This window comes from Pithys albifrons, chromosome 13 (genome assembly GCF_047495875.1).
Source record: "Pithys albifrons albifrons isolate INPA30051 chromosome 13, PitAlb_v1, whole genome shotgun sequence".
In the NCBI taxonomy this organism is placed as follows: Eukaryota; Metazoa; Chordata; class Aves; order Passeriformes; family Thamnophilidae; genus Pithys; species Pithys albifrons.
The window spans coordinates 5205032-5223037 of record NC_092470.1 but is presented as its reverse complement, the minus strand read 5'-3'; the positions used below and the strand labels follow the sequence as shown (position 1 = coordinate 5223037).

At 49.3% G+C, this 18006-nt stretch overlaps 1 protein-coding gene across 1 annotated transcript in view; it reads right to left on the bottom strand.

Moving 5' to 3' along the window:
• Positions 1–16516, bottom strand: part of NPTN (neuroplastin) — a 49006-nt gene extending 32490 nt beyond the window's left edge. Inside the window, exon 1 of the mRNA XM_071568062.1 lies at positions 16310–16516. Within this exon, the coding sequence (XP_071424163.1) occupies positions 16310–16397 (88 nt within the window). The 5' untranslated portion in view covers positions 16398–16516. The remainder of the gene's footprint in view (positions 1–16309) is intronic.
• Positions 16517–18006: the final 1490 nt, after the last annotated feature.

Below are 18006 nucleotides of genomic sequence, written 5' to 3'. Positions count from 1 at the left end.
AAGAATTTATTTCTCATCTCCACCTTCAATTTCCCCTGGCAGAGCTTGAGCCCATCGTGCCCCCTTGTCCTATTGCTGAGTGCCTGGGAGAAGAGACCAACCCCCACCTGGCCAGAACTTCCTTCAGGTAGAAAGGACAGTGGAGGAAGGACAGAGAGCAGCTTCTGGCTTATAAATCAGAGAATTCAGACTGGAAAGGATTCCTGAAGGTCCTCTGGCCCAAGTGCTTTCCCCAAACATAAATCCCTTAGATCAGGTTGAGGTCCTCAAGCTGCCCATCCATCCTTTCCCACATATACCCTGTTTCTATTCAAGAGATTCCTGGGAATGAAAAAAGCAACTCTTAACTTCACACCACAGCAACTTGGAAAGGCAACTGTTATTTTATGGTCACTTTTATTGTGCAAAACCTGATCTCAGCAACCACAATTCCCTCAAAAAAACACATCCAAGCACAGTCCACAGAACATCACCAGGAAGGAAGACACTGGTGTGTCAACATACTTCCAGTTTCTAGGAATTACCTTCACCCCAAATACATTCTTATTATAGAAATTGTCTGGGTCCAGAACACAATTTCATGAGCTGTGGACAGGGTTTACAATTCTGCTTTTGCAACAAGCTGTATGTTTGATACCACAGAAGATGTGAAAATTGATTAAAGTGTGGAATATCCAGCATGAGAAGAATAATTGAAATAGGAGTCTGTAAACCGTGGGTGTCACCCTGCTGGTTGCAGGCACGTTTGAACTGTGGGAGTTCACAGCTCTGTTTTTCCTGGTGGAGAGCTGGAAAGAACAAAGCTCTCCTAGTTCTGTGCACAGTCTGAAGAGGTAACTGGAACGCTGACTCGGGGCTTTCACAAACAAGAGCAACGAGGCTGGAGAAGGGACTGGAGCACAAGTGCTGTGGGGAGAGGCTGAGGGAGCTGGGGGTGTTTAGCCTGGAGAAGAGGAGGCTCAGAGGTGACCTCAGCACTGTCTGGAACTACCTGAAGGGAAGTTGTGGCCAGGTGGGGGTTGGTCTCTTCTCCCAGGCACTCAGCAATAGGACAAGGGGGCACGATGGGCTCAAGCTCTGCCAGGGGAAATTGAAGTTGGAGAGCAGAAAAAACTTCTTTGCAGGGAGAGTGCTCAGGCATTGGAATGGGCTGCCCAGAGAGGGAGTGGATTCCCCATCCCTGGAGGTTTTTCATCTGAGACTGGCCATGGCACTGAGTGCCATGATCTGGTAAAGGGACTGGAGTTGGACCAAGGGTTGGACTTGATGATCTCAGAGGTCTTTTCCAACCCAATCAATTCTGTGATTCTGTGATCAACACTCTGGCAATAACTAATGATGGACAGAATGGTACCCAGAGCAGCACCAAGGCCATGCACTTGTTCAGTGCCTTTGAAAGGACATTGTTTTCGTATTTCAAAGAAAATATTAAAGGGTATCGGCCAAGAACTGCTTTAGCTGTCTTGGAGTAGCTCACACAGACCACAAGGAGCACACAGACAACATGCTAAGCACAATTATATTTAGCTATATGGCATTTCAATCACATGCTTTAAAAAAGGCAAGGCTGGGGAACTTTACTCGGCAACTCGACAATTTACATAACTCCAATTAAACAAACGTGGATGACAAAGCCATTCCAGGGAAATGGAAAGTTGTTCCTCACGGAAAACACCCAGCTCACTTCAGGGCAACCCCAGCGGAAGACAAGATGATCTTAATATTAAAATATCTTAAAATCCCAAAGAGGCTCACCGTCCTCAGGTTCCTGAGTGCCACAGGCACGACTAGAAAACATTCCCCTGGGCTGACAACGAACCGAAGGGCTCTGGGTTGGAGGGTGGATCCCACAGTCAAGTGACTTCAGGCGTTTTCACTCCCTTGTCAACTGATTAGGGATCAAAGCAGACACAAGTGGTAACCAGGTTCACTAAGTATCCACCTCTCCCTCCAGTAACACCTGGAGCCATCAAACTATTCCACTCTGAGGGCAAAAATGTGCCCTGATCAACATCTGGAGGACAAACACTCAGCACCAACCTCAGCACCTGGAGGGGCTGGGAGTGTCCCCCCTGGGGCTGGATGTCACACCAAGCCTTTGAAACCACATCATTGCATGGCAAATGCTGCTTTTGCATGTCTGATGTTCCAAAGAGCTCGTGCTGTCAGGAAGCTGCGTTGGAGCCATCAAGAAGAGATTTCCTGTCATGGAGAATTTGTACACCCGTTTCTTAAAGGTTTTTCCAAAAATTAAACTTGCCTCATCCTCAGAAAAGGCAGGCATTATACTCCTGCTCTTTCCATTCATGCTTCTCCCTGGCACATCTTAAGGACAAAAAGACTTACAATCATCCATGCTGGGAGGAAAAAAATTAACTGAGCCAGCATTTATTATCTTTAATCCCTTGTCTTTAAAGAACTACAGAAATATTATTGTTGTAGCTAAAAAACAGACAACAATCTCTCTAAAGGAGAAAGACACAGGAGCAGAAAGGCTTCTGTATATTGCTAAAAAAAAATAATTGTTAACAACTAGAAACCCATTCTAGAAGTGGGAATGAATTCAGTTTCAGCACAGAAGAACAGAGTTAGAGCAATTTAAATTTGTCTGGGGCTCCCACGTAACAACAAAGCCACTGAAGCTGCCACGCCAAGGATCTCAGCAAACCTTAAGACCACTCAGTTTGCACTTTAAAGATATTGAAAGCAAATAAAATGTTGGTAACCAAAACTACCTCGTGCCAGATTAGTCATTTAAAATCCTCAGACTATGCCATTAGAGAGCCAAACGTTTCAAGTGCTCCTCAATTTTCCTTTGACCTTTCCCCATCCAACAAACGTGTGTGTGAAAGGAGACTGATTGCATTTCTCTCCAGCGTGGAGGAAGCACGTTCTGAATGGCAAAGCTCTTTTTTTTCCCTTTTATACATTCTGCAGAAGCTTCCCCTCATCCGTGATGGAGGAGCAGGACATTTTAATACACCGACCTTTCAAAAGAAATGCCCTTTGCAGAACTGGTGGATTATGTAACAGGCCACACAGTCTGAGGCAGAGCTGAGGAGAAGCCATTCAGCAACAAAAATAATTCCTCTGTGCGCACAAGGAATGGTATTAGCAGAGGGGATAACACATTTTAGGTACATTTTTTAACATAAAACAGAGTTTAAACCGCCTAATAACATGTAAAATCCCGGCCCTGCTGTGGGAGAGGGGGTTAGAGGAGGGATGCTTTAATTATTTCAAGTTTATGCTCTCTGTAGCTGGAGGGAATTAGTGCCTTGAACTGCTAACTCCAGTGTGACACAGCTCCAGCAGCTCAGGGCTTATGTCACTGGGCAGAGTGTACGAGCAGCACAACAGCCACTCTCCAGCAGAATTACAGCATTCCAGCCACAGGGAAGAGCAAAGCAGGAGCAAAACGTATTAAGAAGCAGCAGAGATGCCATAATTTGTGTACCAGATTTACTTCCCTTTGCAAAGCGAGATCGTTGTTCCAAGCTGCGTTTTTAACAGTATTTTTCCCGGAGACATTTCCCCAGCTCTGCTCAATTTCTCCCTGTTTTGCAAAGCCTGTTCCTCCCAACTCCCTGCCTGGGGGCACGGGCAGGCTCTGGCACCTCGGGCATCCCCAGGAGCAGCGCGGTCTGTGGGACATGCCCATGGAGCTGCCTGCCCTGCCCAGTGCTTTGAGCCAGCGCTGGGGTTACATCATAAACCGGATCCTCTCTCCCTCCCTCCCTCCCTCCCAATCGGACCCGGCTCTGATCGCCCATGGCCTACTGACACCACTCAGATTATTGACAAAAATAAACCTCGCAGGGCAGCTCCTCCACAGCACCAAACACGCTGTTTCTGAGATGGAATTCGACTTCAGCACCAGGTTAGAGTAGTGCATTCTAATCCGTGGGCAGAAATCACCTCCCTGCAGCCAAAGGCTGCACTGAGCCACTCACATCTCCTCATTCTGCCCTCACACAGATTATGTTTTCAGTTCAGGAAAGAGATCGGGGGGCTGGAGTGGGGCTGGAGAAGGGACTGGATGTGGCACTGAGTGTCCTCTTAAACACCTCCAGGGACAGAGAATCCACCATGTCTTGATCCAACCCCACTGTGATCACCAGCCCAGGGCACACTGATCACAGTGGGGTTGGATCAAGGGTTGGACTTGATGATCTCAGAGGTCTCTTCCAACCCAACTGAGAAGAGAAGAGCAACGAGGCTGGAGAAGGGACTGGAGAACAAGTGCTGTGGGGAGAGGCTGAGGGAGCTGGGGGTGTTCAGCCTGGAGAAGAGGAGGCTCAGAGGTGACCTCAGCACTGTCTGGAACTGCCTGAAGGGAAGTTCTGGTCAGGTGGGGGTTGGTCTCTTCTCCCAGGCACTCAGCAATAGGACCAGGGGGCACGATGGGCTCAAGCTCTGCCAGGGGAAATTGAAGTTGGAGAGCAGAAAAAACTTCTTTGCAGAGGGAGTGCTCAGGCATTGGAATGGGCTGCCCAGAGGGGGTGGATTCCCCATCCCTGGAGGTTTTGAAACTGAGCTTGGCCGTGGCACTGAGTGCCATGATCTGGTAAAGGAACTGGAGTTGGACCAAGGGTTGGACTTGATGATCTCAGAGGTCTTTTCCAGCCCAATCCATCCTATGATTCAATGTGCTGAGGGGCAACAAAACCCCCCAAATGCCAGCTGTGCTTACTTTTGAGGTTTTGTAGCTCAGAGGGAGCCCTGCAGCTCTGCCCACAGCCCTCCTGAGCAGGCTCCCTGCTCCCAGCTCTCTTACAGCAAAAGGAGCAATCCAATTAAGGGCCAAGCAGATTTGGACTCCAAGTGGGCAGCAGAAAAGGGATCTGGCATAAAATACTGTGAGAAACCTGTGCCTTTCTCAGGATAAAGAAGAAAATGGACCTTCACCACTGTGCTACCCATACTAACTCTTTAACCACATTGCAGAGAAATTTTGCTGTTTGACATGAATATAAATGGTATCCTTAATCTAATTTGAATCATCTCCCTAAACCCAAGTAAAAGGGTTCTACTTCTGTTTTCTATCACAGCAGTGTTAATGTTAAAGAGCTGTTCTTCTTCACAAGATAACACCAAGAATTTGTCTCTTGAACCATAGACCATGTTCAACTGTGCAGCCATTTTACAGCAGCATTAAAAGATTTTTTTTAATACCTTAGCAGAGATCAGTAAAAGTACTGGGAGAATTTGCCCTGTAGATAAACTTATCCAAATTTAGCAGTGGTGGTCATGGCAAAAATGTAAGAACAGGGTGAATGTGTAGTGATCGCCCACCCAGCCTTCAGGAATTTGCTGCTGAGGTTTTTCCTAAACCAAAGGTAGTTTTTCCACTGCCATCTTTCCACAGAGAAACCAAAAGGCTTTATTTAGTAATTTTCCACCTCTGGGAGAGAAGAGCTCTGTTTCACTTAGCAAAAAGAAGACAACAGTGTAGTATTTGGAAACCCTTTGGGAATTACAGATCCATTTCATTCTGTCCCACTGAGGCCCCAAAAGAGGAGAGCAGGACTAGGTGGGCTCACACTGGTACTCACTGGGCAGCCAGGGCCAGGTGAGCACTTGGAAGGTGCTGGTTCAAAGGATCAATTGTCCCTGCAGTTCCCAGAAGAGGCAAAAATGAAGGGGCAGCAAACCAGAACATGATAGTGCTCTGCTGATAAAAGGGAATGTAGGCCACTGACAAACAACTGTAGCTCCCAGAATACTCACGGGGTGCTCAAAAGCCACACTCCTTATTGTATCTACTTAAAGCAAGACTTGAGAAGCTGGAGATGGAGGTATAAGAAAGAAAAAACTCCAAAGTTCTGCACCCATCCATGCCCTTTTACAGCTCCTGCCTTAGCTGTTATTTATAGCTCCTTAAAAGCTGTTTCTCCCTGTCCTGTAATTTTTGCTCCATTCTCCCAACCTTCCTAGAAACCAAACCCCACTTTTTTTCCCCTCTTACTCCATATGGCTCAAGATTGGGGTCATCAAAGCAATCCTGGCAGTGCTAAAAATAGGAGCTTCTGGAGCCTGAGACCCAAAACAGGCAGCTTTGCTTAAAACCATCTTATGCCCTTAAGTGAGAACAGAAGTTGCTGCTGATCAGTACAGAACTCAGAGCAAAGCGTTGAAAACCCTGTCAATTAAAAAAATTAACAAATTAAGTCTGAAAGCAAACCATGGATATTGGATATCTAAGCCCTGTATCACGTTCAGCACCTTCTAAACTTGGGAGAGGTGGGAACTGTCCTGGCTTCATCAAGCAGTTTGTTTTTGGGAACAAAGAGCCAGGAAGGGAACTCTGCATTTCCACATTTCCCCTCTGCCAACGTTAGAGAGGGGGAAAAAAATCTAACCACAAATAACACAGTAAAAAGAAATTAAACTATTGATACAACCCTCATGTTTGGCAACAAGCAGAAAAGCTCTCACAGTACTCAGTGGTTATAGGTACTCAAGGATCATTCCCCAAATATTCTGCATAATCAGCTGGCACAAATAGGATAAAACTTTAGTATTTCCAAAAGTCAGAGGTGACAGCACTTACACTGCAAGGGGAAATCCAAAGGTGAATGTAACCTACAGCATTACATGGCAGGCACCACACAAAATAACTGTGTTTGTTTACAGCTTACAGGGACCAAATGCACCAAATACACAATTTCATAAAGCAAAATGAAGCTCTGAGGAGCTGCAACCTCAATGTATTATTCTCTTAGTGCAGCTTTAGAGCAACTGTTAAAAAGAACAGCCCTCCAAGTACAACTAAAATGCCTATTTGTTCCTAGTTAACCCTTTCACCTGCATTTGGAAGTGTCTGTACAAAGCCCTCCAGAATGCCTTGAAGTTTTAATTTACCTTTATAGAAACCCCCCTTGTTTCTGAGGGGACAGATCATACACAGTGTAGCAAACAAAAAGGGCTCTTCTCCCTTGGTCAGACTGGAGTTTTTTACTTCCCAGCATGGGGAGAGGCTGAGGGAGCTGGGGGTGTTTAGCCTGGAGAAGAGGAGGCTCAGAGGTGACCTCAGCACTGTCTGGAACTGCCTGAAGGGAAGTTCTGGTCAGGTGGGGGTTGGTCTCTTCTCCCAGGCACTCAGCAACAGGACAAGGGGGCACGATGGGCTCAAGCTCTGCCAGGGGAAATTGAGTTGGAGAGCAGAAAAAACTTCTTTGCAGAGAGAGTGCTCAGGCATTGGAATGGGCTGCCCAGAGAGGGGGTGGATTCCCCATCCCTGGAGGTTTTTCAACTGAGCTTGGCTGTGGCACTGAGTGCCATGATCTGGTAAAGGGACTGGAGTTGGACCAAGGGTTGGACTTGATGATCTCAGAGGTCTTTTCCAACCCAATCCATTCTGTGATTCTATGAAATGCAGCAGAGCAGGTGATGGGAAGCCAGACCAGGCAAGTCCCAGCTTCTTAATTTGCATAAATAGGGAAGAGCCCACCCAAGAGACTTCCAAAGACCAGGCACAGACTGGCTCTGAGTCACAAACCCAAGACTTTTACCTGCTCTGGGATTTTGAAAACACTTCCCCAGGCAACCCTTCCTCTTCCAGGGAAGTGCTCAACCTTCCAGGCAAGTGCTGAGCTCCCTGTTTATGTAGCCTGGCAGCATAACAGGAAGTTGCAGAACTTGTCTTACCATATGCAAATGCTGAAACCAAAATGATCTCTTCAAATAATGAGCTTCCAAGTTATTTCCTAGAGTCCTTAAGCTACAAGTGTAAACCAGGGTGCCTGGTAAGAGCCTAAACTGTGTGTCTTCAGCTACAAACCTGAGAAACATTTCTTACTCTACTAAATCCAACAAATTTGCTTTATATGTATTTCCTCCATGTCATTTATTCCTGGCTTGCTTTGATCTCAACCTCTTCACTCTTGCCTCAAACCTCACTGGAATACTTTCCAATCTTTTTCTGCTATACCCTCCCTGTTCTAAATAAAGATTACACAGAGCAGGAGTCAGTGCAGAAATGAGAATTATTCTCCCTGAGGAGGAGGACTTAGGGGGGCTGGTGGATGAGAATTTGGGTACGGCCACATGTGCACTGGGACACAGAATCCCCCATGCCCAGGGCTGATCCCACAGTGGGGAGGGGGGGATTCTGCCCCTCTGCCCCCTCAGGTGAGGCCCCACATGCAGAGCTGCCTCCAGCCCTGGGCAACAACAGCACAAGGACGTGGAGCTGCCGGAGCGAGTCCAGAGGAGGCCCCGGAGCTGCTCGAAGGGCTGGAGCCCCTCTGGGCTGGAGCCAGGCTGGGAGAGCTGAGGGGGTCACCTGGAGAGGAGAAGGCTCCAGGGAGACCTGAGAGCCCCTTCCAGAGCCTAAAGGGGCTCCAGGAGAGCTGGAGAGGAACTTGGGACAAGGGGAAATGGTTATAAAGTGAAAGAAGATATATTCAGGTTATATATTAGGAAGAACTCCTTCCCTGTGAGGGTGGGCAGGCCCTGGCACAGGATGGGCAGAGAAGCTGTGGCTGCCCCATCCCTGGAAGTGCCCAAGGCCTGGTTGGATGGGACTTGGAGCAACCTGGGACAGTGGAAGGTGTCCCTGCCCATGGCCAGGTGGGCAATCACAGAATCCCAGACTATTCTGAGTTGGAAGGGACCTACAAGGATCATGGAGTCCAACTCTTGAGTCACTGGCCCACACAGGGGATTGAACCCATGACCTTGGCATTATTACGACCAAGTTTTAAGCAACTGACTAATCTCAGGGTCCCCTGAGATGGGCTCTAAGATCCCTTCCATCCCAAACCAGGCTGGGATCCTCTGAAAATGTGAGCCAGCTGCCTGCAACCCTGGATGCCACAGCAAAGGAGGCAGGAATTAAGAAGTTCCCCACAAAAAGCTGCTTTAGGTAAACTATCTGTACATTCAGGTTAGAAAACCTTAAGCAGAAATTTTTCACCAAAGGACAACAAACAGAAATTTGTTACCATTGCTTGAAGTTGCAGAGAAAACCAGATCAACAACATGCTGCAAAAATTGGATATTATGGATCTTCTAATTCTTTGGTAAGACCTTTCTAACATTATAACAGTGGCATAAGTTTCACAAGTCTAACAAACAGTGCAGCTGAACTCCAACTTAAAACTGCCTTTGAAACAGTTTAGCATTATTTAATTCATTATTAGGAATTTTGAAATACCTCTTCATTTACAGTTTGGTTCTACTTAACTACCACAAAGCTTTTATAACAAACTCTGGGAAAAAATAAATGCAAGAGTGCTCAGTCAATATGGTATCTCCTCGGGTTTTAAAAATGCACTCAAGCATCTGTTTTTGCAATCTCTCCTGCTGTACGCCCTCACCAAATTATTTCAGTCTGCCTTTGGTCTGCCATGATGTCTGCTGGGAGCCTATTGCAGTGCCAAAATCCTTGTCAAGCCCTTTTCTAGGCATTTAAGAGCACTCTTTAATTTAAGATATATTCTTTGTTAGTTTCACCAGCCTCCCAGAATTAAATCCTTTTTCCCCACACTTTAACAGCCAAAGTTTTGGACTGATTGCATCTTCTCATGCCCTCCCTTTTCTAGTGGGTTTGGTCACCCCAACCCCCTGCAGCGCTCCAGGCTGGGCACAGAGTGGCTGGAGAGCAGCCAGGCAGAGGGACCTGGGGGGACTGAGGGACAGGAAGCTCAACAGGAGCCAACAGTGTGCCCAGGTGGCCAAGAAGGCCAATGGGATCCTGGCCTGGATCCAAAGTAGCGTGGCCAGCAGGCCCAGGGCAGTGACCCTTCCCCTGGACTCTGCCTTGGGGAGGCCACACCTTGAGTGTTGTGTTCAGTTCTGGGCCCCTCACTTGAGGCAAGAGACTGAGGGGCTGGAGCGGGGCCAGAGAAGAGCAACGAGGCTGGAGAAGGGACTGGAGCACAAGTGCTGTGGGGAGAGGCTGAGGGAGCTGGGGGTGTTTAGCCTGGAGAAGAGGAGGCTCAGAGGTGACCTCAGCACTGTCTGGAACTGCCTGAAGGGAAGTTCTGGCCAGGTGGGGATTGGTCTCTTCTCCCAGGCACTCAGCAATAGGACAAGGGGGCACGATGGGCTCAAGCTCTGCCAGGGGAAATTGAAGTTGGAGATGAGAAAAAACTTCTTTGCAGAGAGAGTGCTCAGGCATTGGAATGGGCTGCCCAGAGAGGGGGTGGATTCCCCATCCCTGGAGGTTTTTCAGCTGAGCTTGGCCGTGGCACTGAGTGCCATGATCTGGTAAAGGGACTGGAGTTGGCCCAAGGGTTGGACTTGATGATCTCGGAGATCTTCTCCAACCCAAGCAATTTTGTGATTCCATGAGATCTGAAGGTGCTGTTTTCCACTGCATTCTGACAGGAATGGTGGAAAAAACCCACCTTGCTCTTAAAAACACATATTGTTAATTACAGCAGAGCTCCAGCTCCTGACACACACACATGACAAAGATCCCTTCACAGCCTCAGCAATTATTGTCTTTTTTCTTGAATGAGTTTGCGTCAGTGCCCAAGTGGTGACTTCACAACGTGACCCAAATAAGCTTCGAGCTTATCAACAGGGCATGAATTTTTATCAGCCTACAGGAGTTATCTTAGATGGGGATAAAGGCTTTCAAGTTTTGACACAGATACAGACATTCCATCCAGGCTGAAATAGTACTTAGTCCAGACTTGATCTCCTTCAACACCAAAAAAACCCCCCATGCAGTACCAGATATCAAAAAAAGTGTTTAACTTTGAGTAAAAATAAATTTAACATGTCAAGTAAGGTTTTTAAATCCATGCAAATAAAATTGCAGATAATTACCATGATTTGAATGACTGTATATCATATTTGATATGAAGCTTTGATAATTTCTCAGTTATGTTGTAACAGCCTTTCTCCCTCCTCCAACTTTACACAAGTCAGGTTTCATACTCCAGAATTAACTGGGAAAAATGACAGGCCACTATAGTTATTACTGAATACTGCTAAGGAGCTTGTCTTGAGGAGTTTAACCGAACACATAAACACCATCCTCAAACATCTGATGGGCTGTGTGCAGGATCAGATACACTGTGGAACCACAGAATCACAGACTGTTCTGAGCTGGGAGGGACCCACAAGCATCATCGAGTCCAACTCTTAAGTCAGTGGCCCACACAGGGGACTGAACCCACGACCTTGGCATTCACAGACCAGTCAATGCAATGTCAGCCTCCAGAAAGAAGAAATCTGCTTGGAAGTGCCCAAAAATAAAGAAGGGTAAGAACAAGCTGTGTGGGCTACCTGTGCTTTGCTACAGCTTGCCCACAACAAGCTGACCTCATACTACAAAGTTAACCAGAACCAAAGGCAATTCTAGAGCAGAATGACCAAATGCAGTTTTCCTAATTTTAAGTAAAGCTTTTAACACTGCCCTAACTCCCTGAAGGGAAGTTCTGGCCAGGTGGGGGTTGGTCTCTTCTCCCAGGCACTCAGCAATAGGACAAGGGGGCACGATGGGCTCAAGCTCTGCCAGGGGAAATTGAAGTTGGAGAGCAGAAAAAACTTCTTTGCAGAGAGAGTGCTCAGGCATTGGAATGGGCTGCCCAGAGAGGGAGTGGGTTCCCCATCCCTGGAGGTTTTTCAACTGAGCTTGGCCATGGCACTGAGTGCCATGATCTGGTAAAGGGACTGGAGTTGGACCAAGGGTTGGACTTGATGATCTCAGAGGGCTTTTCCAACCCAATCCATTCTATAATTCTATCATATAAAAACCCATATCAAACCCAAACAAAATGACATCTCATTACTGTAGCCAGGTGTACCATGTGGATGGTTTTCAGGAGCTACAGTACAGGAATAAGTGGATGGAAACTGAACAAAGTGAGATCAGTGATGGCCTCGAGGGTCTCTGTCACTGATAAAACCAACTCTGGCTTGGCTGCGAAGATAAAACAGGACTTGTGACAACACAAGCAGGGGAGATGCAACTTCCTAAGCACATCCACAATCCCCCTGGTTCGGGCAGCAAAGGAATGCCAAGCAGCAGAGCTGCAGCAAAGGTCTGAGCGCCATAAAGGATCCCACTGGATGCGAGGAGTCAACAATGTTTCACTGTAGAAACCACTTGTCTCGGGATACAAACAGCAATGCCATATGCAAGACACTCGGAATGATCCTTCCACTCCAATGAATCTTGGTCTGGGCCCAACTGGAAGCCAGTTTTACACATCACACTCCAGAAAACGTGACTGGAGAAGCTCCCCAGAAACGATCAGGGACAGGCAGGAAAAGACAACAGACCGAGAAGCACCGTGACAATTAACCTGGACAGGAGGGCAACACCCTCCACCCCACTCTAAACTGGATCGATAAAAAGAATGGAGGTTCAAAGAGAGGAAAGCAGGTTTAGATGAGATTTACAGGAGAACTTTCCAGCTACTAGATAAGCAGGAGCAGTTTATCTAACTTTGAATTTAAACAGTGGGAGCTGCAGGGAGTCAAGAAGAGCCTGAACACTCCGGCTGCACAACCTGAGGATGAATCACAGGCTTGCATTGTCCTTCACAATGCAAGTTTTTACAACTGACTCCTCCGAAATAGGAGAAACAGCTCATTGTGAAGCGACAGCGCCTGATTCATGAGTTTAACAAGATCCAGTCTTCACACAGAGGTATGTTGAAATGTAAGTACGGGCAGTTAGCACCTCTGTACCTGTTCCTGAGATCTGCTGGAATTGAGCGCAGTTTCCAAGGATAAACACATTAGTCACGCTGCTTGTGTTGAAGTTTCCTATGAGGGAGTTGTAGGAGGAAGGAGAATAGCAATGGTGGGGAGGAGAACAGAACTTTGAACATTCTCCTCGATGCTCAGCCCACACTCCTGCTCCAAAAATGCTGTATGAAACCATTCCTTAGCTTTATCTGGAGACCATTAAAAACCACGGCAGAACACAATCAGTGCAGTGTGGATGAGAAGCAGCGCTCAGAAACAGCACTGCAAGGACAACAGGAAGGTTTTTCACTTGTCCTTTTAAGAAGAAATTGATTTTAAGAATTAACTGAACTCATTTTCCTGATTTTATGGTGGTTTCTATCCTGGTTTCCACCGACAGAAGAGCCAGTTTTTAGCCAGCTAGTTAGATCCTTCTCCTTCATCCAAGTAGAGGAGGAAGAGAACAAAGCCAAACCAGCACCACCTAACTTCATTTGGGTTTATTTCCACTTACATCCAGCTATGAATAACAAGTCATCAAGAATGGTTGAGAATTCTCTGCACTTTGCCAGACCAAACCTCTGAAAAGAGAAGAACTTAAAAACTTTCTAAAAATTCAACTCACATGTTGGTGTGCTAAAGAAACACTGCGGATTTCATGGGGAGCAGTCCAAGCTTCTATTTTAGATTATGAAACAGTCTTTGAAACCCAAACAGTCTATGGTGAAATTATTACTACACTGAAGTGTTTGGTTTTCCAGCTGCTTGTTTAAAAATAAAGATAGTGTGAAGGTTAAAAACCAGCAACTAGAAAAGTCATGCTCTTCATTCCCCAAGTCAAGCACCACTCCATGAGCAGGATGCTCTGTCTGCTTGGGTGCATTAAAGTGATTTTCCAACAACTACCAACTGGAAACTACAGGTTTAACACAGATCATCTTGACAGACTGGCTTTTTCCAGCTGTTCCTCATCTCTCCTCTAACCCTCCTGTCTGTCACTTCACCTGAACTCTGCTCTGGATCCGAGTAAGAGCCAGAGTGCAGCAGAAACCTGACAATTTTCTCAGCAGAACATTCAGGAAAAGTTCTGACACACACATTTTCCTGTGATCTTCAGATGTTTATGCAAGAGCTTTAAAAATAAGCCACACGAGTGTCAAAAACCTACTTCCAGTTTTAGTAAGCTTAAGTCTATAGGTGAGTCTGACTTGATACATTCTGAATTAAATTAACTCTGGGAAAATCACTGGTAATTCAACAGCGATCTCATGTTAGAGGCAGAAAAAAGCTGCTTCCCACAAATCCTGCAGATTCCACTGGGAGTTTTCTGCACCAGGAGAGTGGTGACCTGCCCTGCAGTTCCAACAGGTACGTGTCTATTCCTTTATCATCCACAACTCACACGGTTCAACAGCACTTGGACTATCACCTTTCATTACAATGACGACTCCCCATCAATAATAGATAACAAAACTCTGCATAGGCACTTTGGGATCCTTCCCTGCACCTTCAAAGCACCGCGTGTGAGGGAAGTTTTGTTTTTAAAGATGTCCCTGACAGACTTGCACAAGACTGTTCAAACCACAGCGTCGTTTTTCTAATGACTTACACAAGTCAGGAAATGGCTGTACCTATTCCTCATGCCAAGAAAGAATTGTTCTGTCTCATGAAGCCATTATTTGCTGAAAAAAACCTGTTCCTCTGCATCAGGGCCTACAATCTTTAAATTAAAGCTGGGGTTAAGATTCAACAGCAGCAATAAACCTTAGTCAGAGGGATCTTCACCTTTCACTTGAAGTGCTCTACTCCTTCCCAAGCAGATTTTCCCTCACCTGTGGAAGCTCCTACAGCATTAGAAATACTCAGAGTCTCCCTCACCATTTAATTGCTTGGAGCTTTCAGGATACACCCAGGATCTGCAATCCTTCCTCATGCCAAGATCTCCTACTCCTGGTCAGCTTCATGCCAGGCAAGGAAGTCCTGATAAAGACACTTTCCATCTATGCCCAAAATGCAGTTGATCGTTGACCTCCAGACATGTCAGCACTGTCAAACACCAAATGTTTGCACTGCCTACCAGCCATTTGGAATTGCCATCCCAGCTGCTGGCATTTGACACCTTGCCTGCTAACTCTGCACAGGAACAGCCTCAGGCACATGACCCATTTAACTTGCTTGTCACAAAACCCAAATCCAAGGGTGGAATCTGTGCAGGAACACACCAAAGACAGATTAACCCTGCCATGGGAGTGCTCGGGTGGCACAGGAAGCAAGACAGCATCTCTACAAGAGAGAACCACACTTGATCCACAGCTCATCCCAACCAGCACCTCCCTGGGAGCTCACAAGAGCCAGGGCCCTCATTCCCACGGAACTCCAGCAGGGTTTTCTCAGCCTCTTTTAGGCTCCACAAAACAACTGCCTCATTCTGCAGAAAGCCTCCAGTTTTCATTCAGACTGTGTGGACGCCAAAGCTGCTCCTGTTTGATTAACAGAGGCAGGCAGGCTCAGTTCTGGTTTCAGACTGCAAAACCAGCATATGCTAAGGCAAAAATTTCATCTGACATCATTTTTCCCATTTAGATCTCTCCTATCAATGTCAAATACATTGAAAGCCTTAATGCCACCTGGTCTAGTGGAAGGTGTCCCTGCCCGTGGCAGGGAGTGGAACCAGGTGAGCTTTAAGGTCCCTCCCAACCCAGCCCAGTTTGTAATTCCATGATTCTCTGGTTCCTCTAGAGCAGAGAGCCAAGGGAGCTGACCTCATGCTGCAAGGCAAAATCCACTTCAACAAAAGGAAAACACTAGGACTGAATATTGTCTGCAGAGCAGAAAGGCAGGGGAGAGAAAGAAGGATGAAACAATGAAAACTACTGTGGAATTGGTGTGGTAAAAAGGTACTGCTTCCTTCTGGGCAAATTTTCCAAATGGACACAGATCAGTCTCCCATGAGCCGAGATCCCTGCCCTTCCCAGCACTTACAGGCCAAAGCATCCCCGACCATGATGCTGCACAAGACGCTGCTCCACAGAGCCAGTGCTGGAGCAGACAGACCCTGCCCTGCCTGGCAGGACCAGACAAGCATTTTTATCAGCGCTGCAGGATGTTCCTCAGAGCAGGAGGCTCGGCTGGGCCAGGCTCTTGGCCCCGCTCCGCTCTGCCACTAATTGTCATGCTCTTGGCTGCGAACTCCCGGGAGGAGGCACCGCGCTGGATTTAGCTCACGCTATCCTGCAAGCCACGGGGAACGCTGCTCGGGGTGTGGTGGGCTCTTTTTTTTTTTTCCTCTTAATTCCCTCTTTTACGCTCCTATCAGAAGGACCTCTGCAGTTGCTAAGGAACTAGGGGGTTTATTGCATTATAAATGATTTAGGGCGGCCCGGCAGATGCAGGTTCAGTAGGCGGGAGGAGATGAGGAGCTGTTCCATTTTACCGGCGGCACAAGGCGCCTCGGGAGCGGCGGGGGGGCCGCGCCAGCTCCCCCTTCTCCTCCTCCCCTCCTTCTCCCCCTTCCCCTGAGGGACCCCAGAAGACAGGGCCTCCCCCCAGCCCGGGGTCGCCCCCGCCCGCCCGGGGTTGCCCACAGCCCGCCCGCCGCCATAGCAACGCGCGCCCCCTCCCTGCCACCCTCCCTCCCGCCGCCCTCCTCCCTCACCATTCTGCGCCGCGGCGGGTCCCGGCAGCAGCGCGGCCGTCGCCAGCAGCAGGGAGAAGGCGGCGGGCAGCGGCGCGGAGCGCGGCATCCTCCCGGGGCAGGGACAGGGGCAGGAGGAGGCGGCGAGCGGTGGGTGAGGAGGGAGCGGCGGCTCCGACCGTCCTTCTCCGCCGACCTCCCACCGCAGCGCAGCGCGCGCTCTCGCGAGACCCGCGGGCGGGGGCGGGACGGGGCCGGGGAGGGGGCGGGACAGCGCTGGCCCCGCCCGGGCCCGCCGCCATCTTGCTGCGGAGCGGCGCCTTCCCTTCGGCCCCTTCGCTTCGGCTTTTTCCCTTCTCTTCGGCTTCTTCCTTTAACTTCGGCTTCGTCCTTTCCCCTCGGTCCCACCGCGGCTTCCAGCCGTGCCCTCTGCAGCCTGCCGAGTTCCGCGCCGGCGCCGGCACAGAGACGCCATGGCAGTGGAGAGCTGCGTCCGCCCCGCCTGAGGGAGCCGGCCCCTCAGCGGCGCCATGGCGGACCCCGCCTGGGGCATCCGGCCCCTCAGGGATCCGGCCCCTCAGGGATCCGGTCCCTCAGGGAGCGGACCCCTCAGGGCTGCTGTGGCGGACACCGCCTGGGGGATCTATCCCGTCAGTGATCCGTCCCCTCAGAGCCGCCATGGCACAGCCTGTCTGAGGGATCAGTCCCCTCTGGGGTCAGTCCCCTTAAGGATTAGTCCCCTCAGAGCTGCCATGGCACAGCCTATCTGAGGGATCAGTCCCCTCAGGGGTCAGTCCCCTTAAGGATCAGTCCCCTCAGAGCTGCCATGGCAGAGCCTGTCTGAGGGATCAGTCCCCTCAGGGGTCAGTCCCCTTAAGGATCAGTCCCCTCAGAGCTGCCATGGCAGAGCCTGTCTTGAGGCATCCGTCCCCTCAGGGATCCGACCCCTCAGGGCCACCATGGCAGAACCCACCTGAGGGATTTGTCCCCTCAGGGATCTGACCCCTCAGGGCTGCTGTGGTGGACCCTGCCTGGGGGATCTATCCCCTGAGAGATCCGCCCCCTCAGCAGTGCTATGGCGGAGCGTGCCTGAGGGATCCGTCCCCTCAGGGATCCATCCCCTCAGGGATCCATCCCCTCAGAGCTGCCATGGCAGACCCTGCATGGGGCATCCGTCCCCTCAGGGATCCATCCCCTCAGGGCCGCCATGGCAGACCCCGCCCGTGTGGGGCATCCGATCCCTCAGGGATCCAACCCCTCAGGGCCACCATGGCAGAGCCTGCCTGAGGGATCCATCCCCTCAGGGATCTGCCCCTTCAGGGATCCATCCCCTCAGGGCTGCCATGGCAGAGCCTGCCTGAGGGATCTGTCGCCTGAGGAATCCGAACCCTCAGGATTCGTCCCCTCAGGGGTCAGTCCCCTCAGAGCTGCCATGGCAGAGCCTGCCTCAGGGATCCATCCCCTCAGGGATCCGTCCCCTCAGTGCCAGCATGGCAGAGAATGCCTGGGGGCATCCATCCCCTCAGGGCTGTCATGGCAGAGCCTGCCTGGGGGATCAGTCCCCTCAGGGATCCATCCCCTCAGGGCTGTCATGGCAGAGCCTGCCTGGGGGATCAGTCCCCTCAGGGATCCATCCCCTCAGGGCCAGCATGGCAGAGCCTGCCTGAGGGATCTGTTGCCTGAGGGATCTGTCTCCTTAGGGATCTGTTGTCTTAGGG